The sequence below is a fragment of the Neoarius graeffei genome, chromosome 3 (assembly GCF_027579695.1).
Source record: "Neoarius graeffei isolate fNeoGra1 chromosome 3, fNeoGra1.pri, whole genome shotgun sequence".
NCBI lineage: Eukaryota > Metazoa > Chordata > Actinopteri > Siluriformes > Ariidae > Neoarius > Neoarius graeffei.
In genome coordinates, this window is record NC_083571.1 from 17497283 (window position 1) to 17514872 (window position 17590).

The 17590-nt window shown below is 41.1% G+C and overlaps 1 protein-coding gene across 1 annotated transcript in view; it reads left to right on the forward strand.

Moving 5' to 3' along the window:
• Window positions 1–17590, forward strand: part of nkain2 (sodium/potassium transporting ATPase interacting 2) — a 680821-nt gene that overhangs the window by 477039 nt on the left and 186192 nt on the right. The window contains exon 4 of the mRNA XM_060915828.1: window positions 16858–17058. Coding sequence (XP_060771811.1) covers window positions 16858–17058 — 201 coding nt within the window. The remainder of the gene's footprint in view (window positions 1–16857; window positions 17059–17590) is intronic.

Genomic DNA, 17590 nt, shown 5'->3' on the forward strand with positions numbered 1-17590 from the left:
TCCTGCGCTCCAAATCACTCCGCCCTGAACAGCGAGTGCCCTCTGGAGGGTGCGCACTCCGGCCCTGCGCAGCTCACACAGCGCGCGAGTGAAGTGCACGAGCCACGATTCGGGACTGAGCCGCTGTGTGTGTGATCCCAGCGCAGATCACTTACCACTCGCAAGTGGAAGGATGGCAAGCCTAAAGACAATTGTTTTTTTTTTTGTTACATAGTCAAGAGAGGTGTCGGATCACTGGATCCAGTGTAAATAGCTGCCGGAGCCAACGCCCGAGGTTCCGGAGCGCGCTCCGGCTTGCTCCCCCTCAAATTAAGCGCTGTTTGTAGAACACTGCCTCTGATCTGTCCTACAGTCTACCAACAGCAAAGGAACACAACGCTAGCTAATGTCGTTAGCTAATAGCTACTACAGAAGAACAAAGAGGTTACGATGGGTTATTTTAGCCTATTTGGTTACACACTCGCCGCCACAGAATGTTAACAGCAATGTAATGCCTTTTCTGGCTAATTTTATTCGTCTTACCTCCAACAAAGTGGTCACTACACAAGCGCTGGTATGCCGAGGGCTGCCAATCTGTTAATGGCCACTATCCATCTTCTCCGTCGGGATCCGATAAAATGATAACCCTTGCCTTGTTTGTTGATGGTTACTACATCCAGGTGCACAACAATATAGTGGCATGATGGAAGTCTTGCTGAAAATAAACACTTTCTTTGCTGCCGTTCCTCAATGCTGGCTGTGGTAAACTACTGGTAGTACATGTCCAAAATGGCGGCCGCGTTTGTCGTGACGTCACGTGAAAAGGGTCCATAGCTCAACTATGAGAGACAGAACGGGGGGAAAGAATCCAGGAAATCACATTGTAGGATTTTTAAAGAATTTATTTACAAATTATGGTGGAAAATAAGTCAATAACAAAAGTTCGTCTCAATACTTTGTTATATACCCTTTGTTGGCAATGACAGAGGTCAAACGTTTTCTGTAAGTCTTCACAAGGTTTTCACACACTGTTGTTGGTATTTTGGCCCATTCCTCCATGCAGATCTCCTCTAGAGCAGTGATGTTTTGGGGCTGTCGGTGGGCAACACGGACTTTCAACTCCCTCCAAAGATTTTCTATGGGGTTGAGATCTGGAGACTGGCTAGGCCACTCCAGGACCTTGAAATGCTTCTTACGAAGCCACTCCTTCATTGCCCGGGTGGTGTGTTTGGGATCATTGTCATGCTGAAAGACCCAGCCACGTTTTATCTTCAATGCCCTTGCTGATGGAAGGAGGTTTTCACTCAAAATCTCATGATACATGGCCCCATTTATTCTTTCCTTTACACGGATCAGTCGTCCTGGTCCCTTTGCAGAAAAACAGCCCCAAAGCATGATGTTTTCACCCCCATGCTTCACAGTAGGTATGGTGTTCTTTGGATGCAACTCAGCATTCTTTCTCCTCCAAACACGACAAGTTGAGTTTTTATCAAAAAGTTCTATTTTGGTTTCATCTGACCATATGACATTCTCCCAGTCCTCTTCTGGATCATCCAAATGCTCTCTAGCAAACTTCAGACGGGCCTGGACATGTACTGGCTTAAGCAGGGGGACACGTCTGGCACTGCAGGATTTGAGTCCCTGGCGGCATAGTGTGTTACTGATGATAGCCTTTGTTACTTTGGTCCCAGCTCTCTGCAGGTCATTCACTAGGTCCCCCCATGTGGTTCTGGGATTTTTGCTCACCGTTCTTGTGATCATTTTGACCCCACGGGGTGAGATCTTGTGTGGAGCCCCAGATCGAGGGAGATTATCAGTGGTCTTGTATGTCTTCCATTTTCTAATAATTGCTCCCACAGTTGATTTCTTCACACCAAGCTGCTTACCTATTGCAGATTCAGTCTTCCCAGCCTGGTGCAGGTCTACAATTTTGTTTCTGGTGTCCTTTGACAGCTCTTTGGTCTTGGCCATAGTGGAATTTGGAGTGTGACTGTTTGAGGTTGTGGACAGGTGTCTTTTATTCTGATAACGAGTTCAAACAGATGCCATTAATATAGGTAACGAGTGGAGGACAGAGGAGCCTCTTAAGGAAGAAGTTACAGGTCTGTGAGAGCCAGAAATCTTGCTTGTTTGTAGGTGACCAAATACTTATTTTACAGAGGAATTTACCAATTAATTCATTAAAATTCCTACAATGTGATTTCCTGGATTCTTTCCCCCCATTCTGTCTCTCATAGTTGAAGTGTACCTATGATGAAAATTACAGGCCTCTCTCATCTTTTTAAGTGGGAGAACTTGCACAATTGGTGGCTGACTAAATACTTTTTTGCCCCACTGTGTATACACAAACGTGTCGTCCTTGCTAGTACTTTAATAGGATTTGTGCCTTAAGAATTGTCATTTGGAATACTAGGCTAGCACTAGGATTTCAAATTCATTAACCACATCAGTAAATCAAAAGAAGAAATACATTTTGGCTAATTTATATTATATTTTTCATGATATTAAATATAACATGTAGACATGTAGGAAAGCAGATTGGACAATATGGTCAGGTTGGTTTAATTTTTCCTGTATTGGTGATGGGAACTTTTTTTTTTTTGGTGGTAGCCTATAGAATTATGTGAACACATTTTAATCAAATACATCTGATATATATATATATATATATATATATATATATATATATATATATATATATATATATATATATATGTGTGTGTATGTATGTATGTAAAGTGTGTCTCTTGAATTTAAATTATTTTATCATCTTAATCCGACATTGAAATTTTGCCATGCAAAAAAAAAAAATTGCACAAGGACACTTTTATTTTTATTTCGACCGACATCATCAAAAATAGGTTGAAAAAATCCGTGAACCTAAAGATAAAAAATGGGTGGCCTTACTTCCACCATCTTTGCTGGAGGAGGTCATATTTTCACCTCCATTTGTTTGTTTGTTTGTTTGTTTGTTCCCAACATAACTCAAAAAGTTGTGAACGTATTTTGATGAAATGTGGAGAAAGGTGGGCCATGAGCCAAGGAACAATTGATCAGATTTTGACGCAAATCCGAACACGTGTCTCAGCGGAGGTATGCAGTCTACCGAGTGCCCTTCTAGTTGATCATTATGTTTTATGAGCTTCCACACAGTGGAAGCAGTGTGTCCTCACTCGGGAAACCTCTTTATCTTTGATTCTATAACCAGTACCTCCTTAAAGGCAGACTTTAGTTGATATCTGGTTCAAGGTCATAGGATGAGCAGCAGAAGACTTAAAAATGACAACTGCTTTTTTCAAGACAAGTTTTAAACTTTGCAAATGCTGGAGATTCCCACAATCGAGGAACCACTCTAGAGAAGACATTGTAACAAAAAAAGTTTGCAGAAATTAGCTGGAGGAGTAATGAGCAAACCAATTGTGGAAGACCCGAGAGTCTGGGTGGACTGACAGGGGACAAGAAGATAAGAAAGAAAGAAAGAAAGAAAGAAAGAAAGAAAGAAAGAAAGAAAGAGCTTTTTAGTGAGGAGAATGTTTTCTGAAGTGAAGGTGGAGTGTTGCTGAGAAGCTGAGCAAACTAATGACTAGTATTCACAACATTAATTTAACAATAATAATAATAATAATAATAATAATAATTAAATACAACTCCAATTCCAACAAAGTTGGAAAGCTGTGTCAACTGTAAATAAAAACAGAATGTGATAATTTGCAAATCATGGAAACCCTATATTTTATTGAAATTAGTACAAAGACAACATATCAAATGTTGAAAGTGAGAAATTTTGTTGTTTTTAATATATATATGCTTATTTTGAATTTGATGTCAGCAACATGTTTCAAAAAAGTTGGGACAGGGCATGTTTACCACTGTGTTGCATCACCTCTCCTTTCAACAACACTCTGTAAATGTTTGGGAACTGAGGGGACCAATTGCTGTAGTTTTGAAAGAGAACTGTTGAGGAGAATTCTTTCCGGATATACAATTTCAGTTGCTCAACACTTTGGATTCTCCTTTGTCCTTTGCACTTCATAATGTGCCAAATATTTGAAATGGGAGACAGGTTTGGACTGCAGGCAGGTCAGTTTAGCACCCGGACTCTTTTACTATGGAGCCATGCAGTTTTGATATGTACGGAAAGTGGTTTGGCATTGTCTTGCTGAAAGAAGGAAGACCTTCCCTAAAAAAGATTTTGTCTGGATGGCAGCATCTTGTCTCATTATCTCTAGCCGCTTTATCCTGTTCTACAGGGTCGCAGGCAAGCTGGAGCCTATCCCAGCTGACTACAGGTGAAAGGCAGGGTACACCCTGGACAAGTCGCAGGTCATCACAGGGCTGACACATAGACACAGACAACCATTCACACTCACATTCACACCTATGGTCAATTTAGAGTCACCAGTTAACCTAACCTGCATGTCTTTGGACTGTGGGGGAAACCGGAGCACACGGAGAACATGCAAACTCCGCACAGAAAGGCCCTTGCCAGCCACAGGGCTCGAACCTGGGCCTTCTTGCTGTGAGGCGACAGCGCTAACCACTACACCACCGGGATGGCAGCATGTTTCTCTGAAATATGTATATATCATTCAGCATTAATGATGCCTTCCCAGATGTACAAGCTACCCATGTCATGTGCACTAATGCACCCTCATACCTTCATAGATGCTGGCTTTTGAACTGTGCACTGATAACTAACCGGATGATCCCTCTCCTCTTTACCCTGGAGGATGTGGTATCCATGATTTCTAAAAATAATTTCTACACTGCAAAAAATTGAAAACTGAATTTGAGGAGAAAATTACTTAATACTAGTGAAATTATCTTGCTGCACGGACAAATATTTTTACTTGATAAGACATCTTAGAATAAGTTGGTTGCAATCTAGAGCTAGGTTTAATAATCTCAGAATTGGGATTTTGTATTATTCTAATAGGAAATGCTAGATCTTTTCAAATATTTTCAAGATATTTTCACTTGCGAATATATTTTTTGCAATGTACTTCGGATTCATCAGACCTCGGCGTAATTTTCCACTTTGCCTCAGTCCATTGTAAAAGAGCTCGGGCCCAGAGAAGGTGGCTGTGTTTCTGGATATTGTTTATATATGGTTTTAACTTGCATTTGTGGATGCAGCAATGAACTGTTTTCACAGACGATGGTTTTCTGAAGTGTTTCTGAGCCCATACAGTGATTTTCACTACAGATACCTGTCTGCTTTTAATGCAGTGTTGCCTGAGGGGCAGAAGATCGTAGGCATCCAAGGTCAGTTTCCAATCCAATATTACAAACTTTTATTACACAACTTTTTCAGTCTTTTGTTGCCCTGTCCCAACTTTTCTGAAACGTGTTGCTGACATCAAATTCAAAATGAACATATATTTTCCAAAAAACAATAAAATTTCTAAGTTTGAACATTTCATATTTTGTCTTTGTAATATTTTCAATGAAATACAGGATTTCCATGATTTGCAAATCTTCCCATTCTGTTTTTATTTGTGTTTTACACAGTGCCCCAACTTTTTTGGTATTGGTGTTGCAGTGGCGGCTGCTGGTTTTTAAAACAGGGGAAGCCCATTTTACGCATTCATCGTAAAACCTGTAGGCCGGATATCAAAGCATAGAAAGGTGTGCCCCATTAGCATAGTGAACTAGACAACCCTACCTAGTGGCAGAAAGTATTTTTTCTTGTACATTTCATGTTATAGTCTGGCTTGCCAGGCTAGTGCCTCATATCCTTAATCAAAAATATCAAACATCCAAAAATCACTGGCTATTCAACGAAGAGCCTTGAACAATCATACCCTGATATGCAACACAGAGTCTTTAACACAACACCCAGCTGTGCAACACATCCTTGAACATCTTCTGCAACACAGTCTGGAAATCCATAACCAGGTAGGCTATGCAACACACAGAACCTTGAATATTATACCCAGGTATAACATATAACACAGAGCCCACCATTCTCTTAACATTACTGAACAATATACACACTTCAGATTCATGAACATTAGATGATGCACACTATTTATACACAAATTCTGCCCTCTGCTCCTTTTCCAGAAAATGGTCTGTGACCCTGTCATACTAGCTGGTTGTGCTTTCCAGAGACTTCACCAATTTCTGTTAGCAGCTAGCATTGCAGATCCCAATAAGGCTCAAGCTAGCCTACAACCAGATTGAACTACAAATGAAATAAACGAGTGAATTCATGAATGATCAAACTGATAGAATGGATGAAAGTTAACGGAGCACAACGAGTAATATTTACATTTATTTACAGAGTAATGTACAGAGACATCAATGAGAAGAAACGTTTATATGAAAAGAAATTCGGACAGCACTTTGGCACATGACTACACTTTCTCGACATCCGCTAGGGACTGACTGATCATGCTTCCATGTTCCTTTCCGACGCCGAAGTACAGAGCCCGCCCTCCTCATGTCTTTAACACTACCTCCAATAATCCTTCATCAGCCCGGCTTCTTGCCCCTCCCACTGTCTCGTTTAGTCCCAGAGAAGCCCGGCTTCCCTGGAAGTGACGATTTTGTTGATTTTAACCAATAACAACTAGCCGAAATTGGCTGTTCAGAGCCTTCTCATAGACTGCAACGGAAACCCGGCTGCCAGCGCATAGAGCCCATTGAAATAAGAAAGGTTACAGCCAGTGTTGCCAGATTGGGCGGTTTTAAGTGCATTTTGGCGGGTTTTGAACATATTTTGGCTGGAAAACGTCAGCAGTATCTGGCAACGCTGGTTACAGCCTGGCAGCAAAGGTGATTCTCGTAGCGAACTGCAAGTTCGTCAGACATCACTCAATTAAGTTACAGGATAGTTATGAACGTAAATACAATCTTGGGCATATATTATGTTATGCAAGTTATTGTTTTAATGAGAATTCAACGTCATAGATGCCGCAGTTTGGGGAGAGAATTTTAGGGGAAGCTCGGCTTCCCTTGTTGTCTCTGAGAAATCGCCCCTGTGGTGTTGTAACAATCATTAATTTACTGATTGGTTATTGCAACTTTGTCTCCATTAGTGCTGCAAGTTTGCACATTTCTCACTGAACTCTTTAGATTTCACTGCAGACCGAGCCTGCCACTGTCTGCACCATCATTAGCCGTGACCATGACTAGTGACGTGAGACACAGCTGAAGGAGCATGTCATCATCCATCTCCATCTCACATGTCAGGGAAACAAACTGTGGTTGCAAATCTTGACTTCTCTTACACTCGCTCTGCCATGCCAGTGAACACCATCAACTTCCTGCTGGGTCTCACATGGAAATGCTGATGTGTAGAGCAACCAGTCTTGCTGCTTGGCTGCTGATGGATTGCGTTCATTCACTTGGCTGATGTTCAGTTCACAAGCAAGAAATGTGATGCACAGAATTGTAAAGATGCTTTCCATACAGTACATTGTTCTATGTCTTCTGCTTGCCATATGGTATAAATGTGGACATATAATTCACATCAACTTTATTTATATAGTGCTTAACATTGTCACAAAGCAGCTTTTCAGAAATTTGGATGTAGCTTTAGGTCCCTAATGAATAAGCCAGAGGCGACGGTGGCATGGAAAGATTCTGTGAGACAACACAAGGAAGAAACCTTGATACAGTAGCTTACTATATCCTCTACGCATCCTCATCTGGGTGTCACCAGATAGTGGGATTATAAATCAGTACAGTATACAGGTGTAAGAAAGTAAAGACAAAGTCCTAAGTGTGGTGAAAGGATGTTCACTATGACGAGATTGTGAATAAGAGTCCTGGGATGAGCATTGAACAATATTTTTCATTACAGCAGCAGTTCTTACTATTTGCATAGTGCAAGTACAAATTTATCTTTAAATCATTAAGGGCTGTGTTGGTACACGAGTAACCCTCAGCTGTACTTTAATGCCACTCTTTTGGAAAGTTCTGAATAGATCTTTTGTTGTATCAAAAACTGTAATATCCCACAAAATCAAGTCATACATGAGCTGATGGCTGACGAGGCGCATAGCACCGAGTTGGCTATAAGCCATGTACGACTAGATTGAGTGGAATAATTGTTTTATTTTATCCACATTCACTGGATTTTGAGAAATGGAGCATTTTTATTTTTTGCAAATTTGATAAATTAAAAACTTTATATTAGGTATATCAGATGCTTGCTGGTCATGGTGTGAAAATTGTGCATGCAGATGCTCATCTGAGTTTCCAAATCTGTCATTGCTTAACTCTTGAATATTTTCTATCGTGAATACTATCATTAAAAAGCTTATAATCACTGCTTTCCAAAGAAATTTATTTCCTTAAGATCTGTTCCTGGGGCGGCACGGTGGTGTAGTGGTTAGTGCTGTCGCCTCACAGCAAGAAGGTCCGGGTTCGAGCCCCGTGGCCGGCGAGGGCCTTTCTGTGTGGAGTTTGCATGTTCTCCCCGTGTCCGCGTGGGTTTCCTCCGGGTGCTCCGGTTTCCCCCACAGTCCAAAGACATGCAGGTTAGGTTAACTGGTGACTCTAAATTGACCGTAGGTGTGAATGGTTGTCTGTGTCTATGTGTCAGCCCTGTGATGACCTGACGACTTGTCCAGGGTGTACCCCGCCTTTCGCCCGTAGTCAGCTGGGATAGGCTCCAGCTTGCCTGCGACCCTGTAGAACAGGATAAAGCAGCTAGAGATGATGAGATGAGATAGTATATGCATTTACAGTGCCAGTCAAAAGTTTGTACACCCCTACTCGTTCATAGGTTTTTCTGTATTTTGTATTTTCTACATTGTAGAACAAGACTGAAGACATCAAAACTATGAAATAACACATGGAACATATATGGAATTATGTAGTAAACAAAAAAGTGTTAAAAAATATGTTTCATATTTTAGATTCTTCTAAGTATCCAGCATTTACCTTGATGACACTTTACACACTATTGGCATTATCTTAACCAGCTTCATGAGGTAGTCACCTGGAATGCTTTTCAATTAATAGGTGTGCCTCATCAAAAGTTAATTAGTGGACGAGTTTCTTGCCTTCTTAATGTGTTTGAGATCAAACAGTAAGTAAATAATAAAAATACAGTAAATAGCTCTATTCCACAACTGTAGTAATCCCTTTAATGTTAAGAACTGCTCAACTAAGTAAAGATAAACAACATCATTACTTTAAGACATGAAATGTCTTTTAATTAATAAAAATAAATAAAAAAGTCGTCAAGTCAACTTTATTGTCAAATATGCTGTACATGCTCGACATACAGCACTGATGAAATTTCAGTCCTCTCTGACCCACAGTGCAAACAGGCAATGCAATAAATAAAAATAGAATACCGGTAACTGAAATATACAATATAAACAGTACACTCTAGATAAGAAATAGACATAGACTAAGCACTCATACACACACATATATATATATATATATATATATATATATATATATATATATATATATATATATATATACTGTACAACCCCGATTTCAAAAAAGTTGGGACAAAGTACAAATTGTAAATAAAAACGGAATGCAATAATTTACAAATCTCAAAAACTGATATTGTATTCACAATAGAACATAGACAACATATCAAATGTCGAAAGTGAGACATTTTGAAATTTCATGCCAAATATTGTCTCATTTGAAATTTCATGACAGCAACACATCGCAAAAAAGTTGGGACAGGGCCAATAAGAGGCTGGAAAAGTTAAAGGTACAAAAAAGGAACAGCTGGAGGACCAAATTGCAATTCATTAGGTCAATTGGCAATAGGTCATTAACATGACTGGGTATAAAAAGAGCATCTTGGAGTGGCAGCGGCTCTCAGAAGTAAAGATGGTAAGAGGATCACCAATCCCCCTAATTCTGCGCCGACAAATAGTGGAGCAATATCAGAAAGGAGTTCGACAGTGTAAAATTGCAAAGAGTTTGAACATATCGTCATCTACAGTGCATAATATCATCAAAAGATTCAGAGAATCTGGAAGAATCTCTGTGCGTAAGGGTCAAGGCCGGAAAACCATACTGGGTGCCCGTGATCTTCGGGCTCTTAGACGGCACTGCATCACATACAGGCATGCTTCTGTATTGGAAATCACAAAATGGGCTCAGAAATATTTCCAGAGAACATTATCTGTGAACACAATTCACCGTGCCATCCGCCGTTGCCAGCTAAAACTCTATAGTTCAAAGAAGAAGCCGTATCTAAACATGATCCAGAAGCGCAGATGTCTTCTCTGGGCCAAGGCTCATTTAAAATGGACTGTGGCAAAGTGGAAAACTGTTCTGTGGTCAGACGAATCAAAATTTGAAGTTCTTTATGGAAATCAGGGACGTCGTGTCATTCGGACTAAAGAGGAGAAGGATGACCCAAGTTGTTATCAGCGCTCAGTTCAGAAGCCTGCATCTCTGATGGTATGGGGTTGCATTAGTGCGTGTGGCATGGGCAGCTTACACATCTGGAAAGACACCATCAATGCTGAAAGGTATATCCAGGTTCTAGAGCAACATATGCTCCCATCCAGACGACGTCTCTTTCAGGGAAGACCTTGCATTTTCCAACATGACAATGCCAAACCACATACTGCATCAATTACAGCATCATGGCTGTGTAGAAGAAGGGTCCGGGTACTGAACTGGCCAGCCTGCAGTCCAGATCTTTCACCCATAGAAAACATTTGGCGCATCATAAAACGGAAGATACAACAAAAAAGACCTAAGACAGTTGAGCAACTAGAATCCTACATTAGACAAGAATGGGTTAACGTTTCTATCCCTAAACTTGAACAACTTGTCTCCTCAGTCCCCAGATGTTTACAGACTGTTGTAAAGAGAAAAGGGGATGTCTCACGGTGGTAAACATGGCCTTGTCCCAACTTTTTTGAGATGTGTTGTTGTCATGAAATTTAAAATCACCTAATTTTTCTCTTTAAATGATACATTTTCTCAGTTTGAACATTTGATATATCATCTATGTTCTATTCTGAATAAAATATGGAATTTTGAAACGTCCACATCATTGCATTCCGTTTTTATTTACAATTTGTACTTTGTCCCAACTTTTTTGGAATCGGGGTTGTGTGTGTATATATATATATATATATATATATATATATATATATATATATATATATATATATATATATGGGAGCAAAAGGACATAAAATAAACAGTCAAGGGCACTTGAGGTATAGCAGGTAAACATGAAATAAGCAGTCTAACAATAAACTAATAGCTGTTAAGGTGAGGTAGTGCTTAATAGAGCGAGGTAAAGTGAAATGTTCAGTCCCTGAGTTCAGTGTGTGAATGAATGACGAGAGTGTGTGTGTGTGTGTGTTGGGGGGGGGGACTGTGAGGGTGACATGATGTCAGATGCTGAAGGCGGGCAGGGGGGTGTACGAGCAGAATCTGTGGCAGGGGTCAGAGGGGGGAGGAGGGGCAGAACAGGGAGGGAGTTGAGCCTCCTGACCACCTGGTGAAAAACTGTCCTTGAGCCTCCTGGTTTTGGCCCGGAGACTCCGCAGTCTCCTCCCCGATGGCAACAGACTGAAGAGGCTGTGAGATGGGTGGGTGGGGTCACCTGCAATCCGGATGGTTTTGCAAGTGAGGTGGGAGTTAGAGATATCCATAAGAGAAGGGAGAGAGATACCAATGATCCTCTCAGCTGCTCTCACGATGCGCTGCAGAGTCTTGCAGCAGGACATGGTGCAGGCACCGTACCACACGGTGATGCAGCTGGTCAGAATGTTCTCGATGGTGCCTCTGTAGAATGTGTGCATGATGGGGGCCGGGGCTCTTGCTGTCCTCAGTTTGCGGAGGAAGTACAGACGCTGTTGGGCTTTTCTGGCCAGTGATGCAGTGTTGATGCTCCAGGACAGGTCTTCAGAGATGTGTACACCCAGAAACTTGGTGCTGCTCACCCTCTCCACTGCAGCACCGTCGATAGTTAGTGGAGCTTATTCTAATTCAAAAACAATTTGAATTTTGAATTAGAACGTGTCCAAACTTTTGACTGGTACTGTGTATAAGACAGTATTGGGTTGTCTTTCCTCAAAAACATAATTTTGACACAATTTGCATCTGTTTTCACAAGACCAATATTTCTGCAGACACAAGCTAGTCATAAATCAGTGAACAAGCAAGCAAGCGAACGAATGAATGAATGACTAGATAAATAAATATACAAATGCAAAAAAAAGCAACCAAACAAACGAATCAATGTTTTTTGTATTGCAATTTTAACAATAAACATATTTATATACCAGCTTTGTAGAAATACGGATGCAGATTTAGACCCCTACATAACTAAATAGAAACACTTAACCATTATGTTTTTAGATTGCAGATCTCGGTTATAAATAAAAAAAAAAAAAAGATCAAAGTGCCACTGGAACAAGATCATCGGAATAAGATCCTATAAGCAACCAACTAAACAATGTGTTATAATGATCTCCTTACTTTCTTTTAGTATTATAGACAATTATTGTATACAAAGAGAGAACTGTACAGTTTCAGTTTGAGCCTCCAAACCTGGTGTTTATCAGCATTTTGCAAGCATATAGTTGGACAATTTTCAGATTTTAATCCAGAAACAATAACTGTTTTGACATGGCTCATTCAAATGACTCACTTTCACTGAAAAGACAGAGGAAGAAAACACCCAAGAAGCCCAGAATAGATTCTTTTGTTTGGATGCAAACACAGCAATGTTCCTTGATGAGAAATATTTCCTCAGTGAATAGGTTCAGTCTGGTTTTTTTTTTAATGTTCTGCAGACTATATGAAAACTCAGTAGAACACAGCTTGCTGCATGAATAGAATGTTTAAAGGCAAACAGTTGAAATGTCAACCCACAGCTCTTTTGAGAAGCTTCATTGAGCGATATCACATTGTGCAGCATCAGATTTATTTTACTTCATCCAGTCTTGTGTAAGACTGAGGACCAGGCAGGAGCTTTAGGTTGACTTACTTTCTTTTTTTTCAGTTATTTTAGTGGAAATAAACACATTGGTAAAGATTTTTGAGTCACTTTTTATCATATTTAGTGATGTTTTCCTCACATTCTGGCTGTTGTTAATATAATATCTGCTCATAGGAAATAAAAAAAGTCTGCTCTCGGAGAAATTACATGATATGAACCACCAACATTCAAGCAATCAGGACAAGAAAGAATCTATACTTACTTGTCACTCTGTCAATTTTGATAGTGTCACCTCTAGCTGTGTACGGCTTGGGATTGAAAATCTTTGTCACATATTTGAGGCTGTACATTCGTTCACTGCATAAGGATCTTCATGTGGACTCGCTCTGTTATGGAACTTGGACATTACCAACACTCCCCACATTTGGGTCACTACAGATTGGACCAGTGCACAAAAGCACAGTGCTTGGATGGAGGAAATGGGAATTCCAAAACTCATTCATAGAATGAACACCAAAAGTTAAAATGAAAAAGCTCAAAATGAACAGCATTCTGAGACATGTGGAACTGAACAGCATGAATCATTGTGTTATGAGAGGTTAAGCAAGGCTTTTGAAATGATGAAGGATCAAATAGATGGAAAGCTCAGTAAATAAGACAACAGATGTCCATATTTGTGAAGGAATAAGTGCTTTGCGGAAGCTTTAAATAAAGCATATTTGCTACTCACAAACAGACAAAGGTCACAAATAAAAGAAGGAATACATTTGAGAGGAATTCTGAAGCCAGAATATTTAGTTTTGGTGAGAAGAAATTTCTGACTTTGGTCGCAAATTCATGCCCAGTATTTTGGTTTTGATGGTTTCCTGTGAATTCTAGCCTCAAGCCCAGTGTTCCCTGGATTGATTCTGTATCCACCTCATTCCTCTAGGCCATTCCTCTAGGTCTCCTTCACCTAGTGCGAAGAACCTATGGATCAAGTTCAATGACAAACTCTCTTCCTCAGCGAACATCGCTGCAGTGTCCCAGACAAGTAGATTCCTCCTCTCCAACATCCAAAGGACCCGCCCTATTCTTACCACCTGCTTTACTCAGCTCATGGTCCAAGCGCTGATCCTCTCCCGCTCGGACTCCAGCTTCTGCCATCAGACCCCTGCAGCTCATCCAGAATGCTGCAGCTCACCTGATCTACAACCTCCCTCATTCTTCCCATGTCACTCCTCTGTTTGCCAACCTGCACTGGCTACCTATCACAGCTTGCATCAAATTTAAGACATTCGTGCTGGCTTACCAGGCTGTTAAGGGGTTAGGGCCAACATACCTCCAGAGTCTGATCCACCCCTCCATGCCAGCCAGATCCCTCTGCCATGCTACTACTGGTCGCCTGGCCCTTCCTCCTCTCCGCTTCTGCCCAGCCCACTCAAGACTGTCTGTCCTGGTTCCCCGATTGTGAAATGACCTTGCCATTGAGGTCAGAACTGCTGACTCCCTGACCACCTTCAAGCACAGACTGAAGACTCACTCCTTCAGGCTACACCTTTCCCCTTCTTCCCTGCCCACTGTGTCACTGCATTTTGGTCTAGACCAACCCAGGTTGTGAACGGTTTGGTCTAGACCAACCCAGGCTGTCTAGCCTGGGTTAGCTGTTTTGAGTTCTCTTAGTTGCACTTTATATGGGTTGGTTTGTTTACTTGGCTGTTTGAGTATTGGTACTTCAATAGAATATTACACTAGGTATTGCTGTCACTTGTTCAGTTGGCATTAGAAGTTTCTTGTCTAGTTCAGCACTTCGTGTACTTGACTTTTGCATTCGTACATCGCTCTGGATAAGAGCATCTGCTAAATGTAATTCCTGACCAACAAAAGTGGTTACTGGAGATGAATGAATGAAAGATAAAATGTTTTTAAAAAATCACAAACATTTGTCAGTTCACTAATACCAACTTCTTACTTAGATTTTCTCATTCTAAAAGTATGTAATGTGGGCCCATTTCTTATGACAACATATGGCAGGTTTTCCTACGGTACGTCTGTGAAGGTTCTCAGTCATTGGATTTCTTAACATTTAATGTGAGTTGGTTATCCCGCAACCAAGTACAGACCCACCTAAGATCAGAATTCAACTTGCATTCAATTTCAGAAATAGATTTAGAGGTTATATATAAAACAGTATTGTCAGCATATAAAGTTACATCACAAAATTGAAGCAGATCTGGCAGGTCATTCATATAAATGATGAACAGCAGCAGTCCAAGTATGGAGCCTTGAGCAACTCCAATGGAAATTGCAGCTGTATCGGATTTAACATTGATACAGCAAGTCACTTAACTCCTGTTGGAAAGGAATGACTCAAACCAATTTCATGACGCATCATCGACACTAGGGCAGCACGGTGGTGTAGTGGTTAGCACTGTTGCCTCACAGCAAGAAGGTCCTGGATTCGAGCCCAGCAGCTGGCGAGGGCCTTTCTGTGTGGAGTTTGCATGTTCTCCCCATGTCTGCGTGGGTTTCCTCCAGGTGCTCTGGTTTCCTACATCGACACCAAGGTTGGAGAGCTTTCAAACCAAGATGGAGTGATTGACTGTATCAAACACCTTAATGAGATCCAAAAAAGCAGTTCCAGTAATTGTGCCATTGTCCATACCATTAAGGATTTGAACTGTGCACATGCAATAACTGTAGAAGACTTGTTTCTGAATCCAAACTGCTTTGGAGAAATTAAGTTGTTTTCAGTGAGATAGGAGTAGAACTGAGTGTGAACAGCCTTTTATAAAATCTTACTGAGTGTTGAGAGTATAGAGTCTGTAGTTAGCAGGGTCTTGTTTGTCACCCTTCTTAAACAACTGTATTACTTTGGCTTTTTTCCAAATGGATGGAAAAATTCCTGTCTGAGTTGAATAGTGTAGTCAGTGACAGTGCGATGACATCTACAGAGTCTTTAAGCAGTCGTGCGCTGATCTTATCCAACCCAGTGGCCTTGTTGGGTTTAAGGTGTTTAATAGTATTAACAACAAAGTCCACGGAGACTGCTTGAAATGGAAAAAAAAACAGTACTAGATGAAGGAGAAAATGCTTGACTGAAAGAGAAGTGTGTTGAAAATGTTTTAGCAAGTTCACTACCAATATTGACAAAAAATGAGTTGAAAGCTGAAGCGATGGATTGAGCTGATGTTAAAAGAGCCCCATCAACAGAGAGACTTGAAATTGAGGTGGAAACTTTGGACGAAGGTAAAGTTTGTTTCATGGCATTCCAGAGCTCTTTGGCATTTCCTTTACAGTCCTTGATCAAACTGGTATAGTATTCAGCTTTTAAAAAGATTTTGTCCTGTACACATTACACATGCACAAACACAGTATCCAAGTGTTGAAACACTGCCCCTGGTGGTTCGGAGGAGCGAAATAGGACAGTTATTTAGTGGTGTTTCACTGTCTAAGCCAAAATACAGACCTTTTAAAGACATTTCAAGTTCTCTTTTATTGAAAATGAGACAAATAAGTTCAAGTTTTAGTACACAGAAACTATCCATCCATCCATCCATCCATCCATCCATCCACTACCACTTATCCAGATCCGGGTCGTGGGGGGAGCAGCCGAAGCAGAGCAGCCCAGACTTCCCTCTCCCCGGCCACCTCCACCAGCTCTTCTGGGGGAATACCAAGGCATTCCCAGGCTAGCCGAGATATGTAATCTCTCCAGCGTGTCCTGGGTCTGCCCCGGGGTCTCCTCCCGGTGGGGCATGCCCAGAAAACCTCCCTTGGGAGGCGTCCAGGGGGCATCCTAACAAGGTGCCCAAACCACCTCAACTGACTCCTTTCGATGTGGAGGAGAGCAGCGGTTCTACTCCGAGTCTCTCCCGAATGACCGAGCTTCTCACCCTGTCTCTAAGGGAGAGCCCAGCCACCCTGCAGAAACTAGTATTCCTGTATAAATGTGATATTTTGTGAGCTGTTTCTCATGCTTGTTTTTCTCCCCACAGGACACAGATCTGATCATGACCTTTAATATTTCCATGCATCGCTCATGGTGGATGGAGAACGGCCCTGGGTGCAGGGTGACCCCCGTGACCCCTCCGCCATCTTGGGCTCCTGAAGACCACCGCTACATCAGCATAGCCGGCTGTGTGCTGGAATACCAGTATGTGGAGGTGGCCCACAGTTCCCTGCAGATCATCTTGGCAGTGAGTGTTTTCCTTGACCTTGACCACTCAATCCTACTCAATCGAACAATTTAACAACTGATCGGCTGCTTATTTTCATATACATACAGTGGTGCTTGAAAGTTTGTGAACCCTTTAGAATGTTCTATATTTCTGCATAAATATGACCTAAAACATCATCAGATTTTCACACAAGTCCTAAAAGTAGATAAAGAGAACCCAGTTAAACAAATGAGACAAAAATATTATACTTGGTCATTTATTTATTGAGGAAAATGATCCAATATTACATACTTTTGCCACTCACAGATATGTGAACCTCTAGGATTAGCAGTTAATTTGAAGGTGAAATGCATCGGGAATGGATTCGGAACTCTAGAGACAAATTTTGTGTTCCAAGAATTTCAAGATCAAGGGGAAAATCCTGAGAGAAGAGATAGCTGTATTTACGAGACAGCTGCTTACGAAGTCCTACCATCCATCTTTATTGGAGGCTTATACATCATGCAGGCTTATTCTGCTCGATAAGGACCCTGGAATTCGACCTATCAGT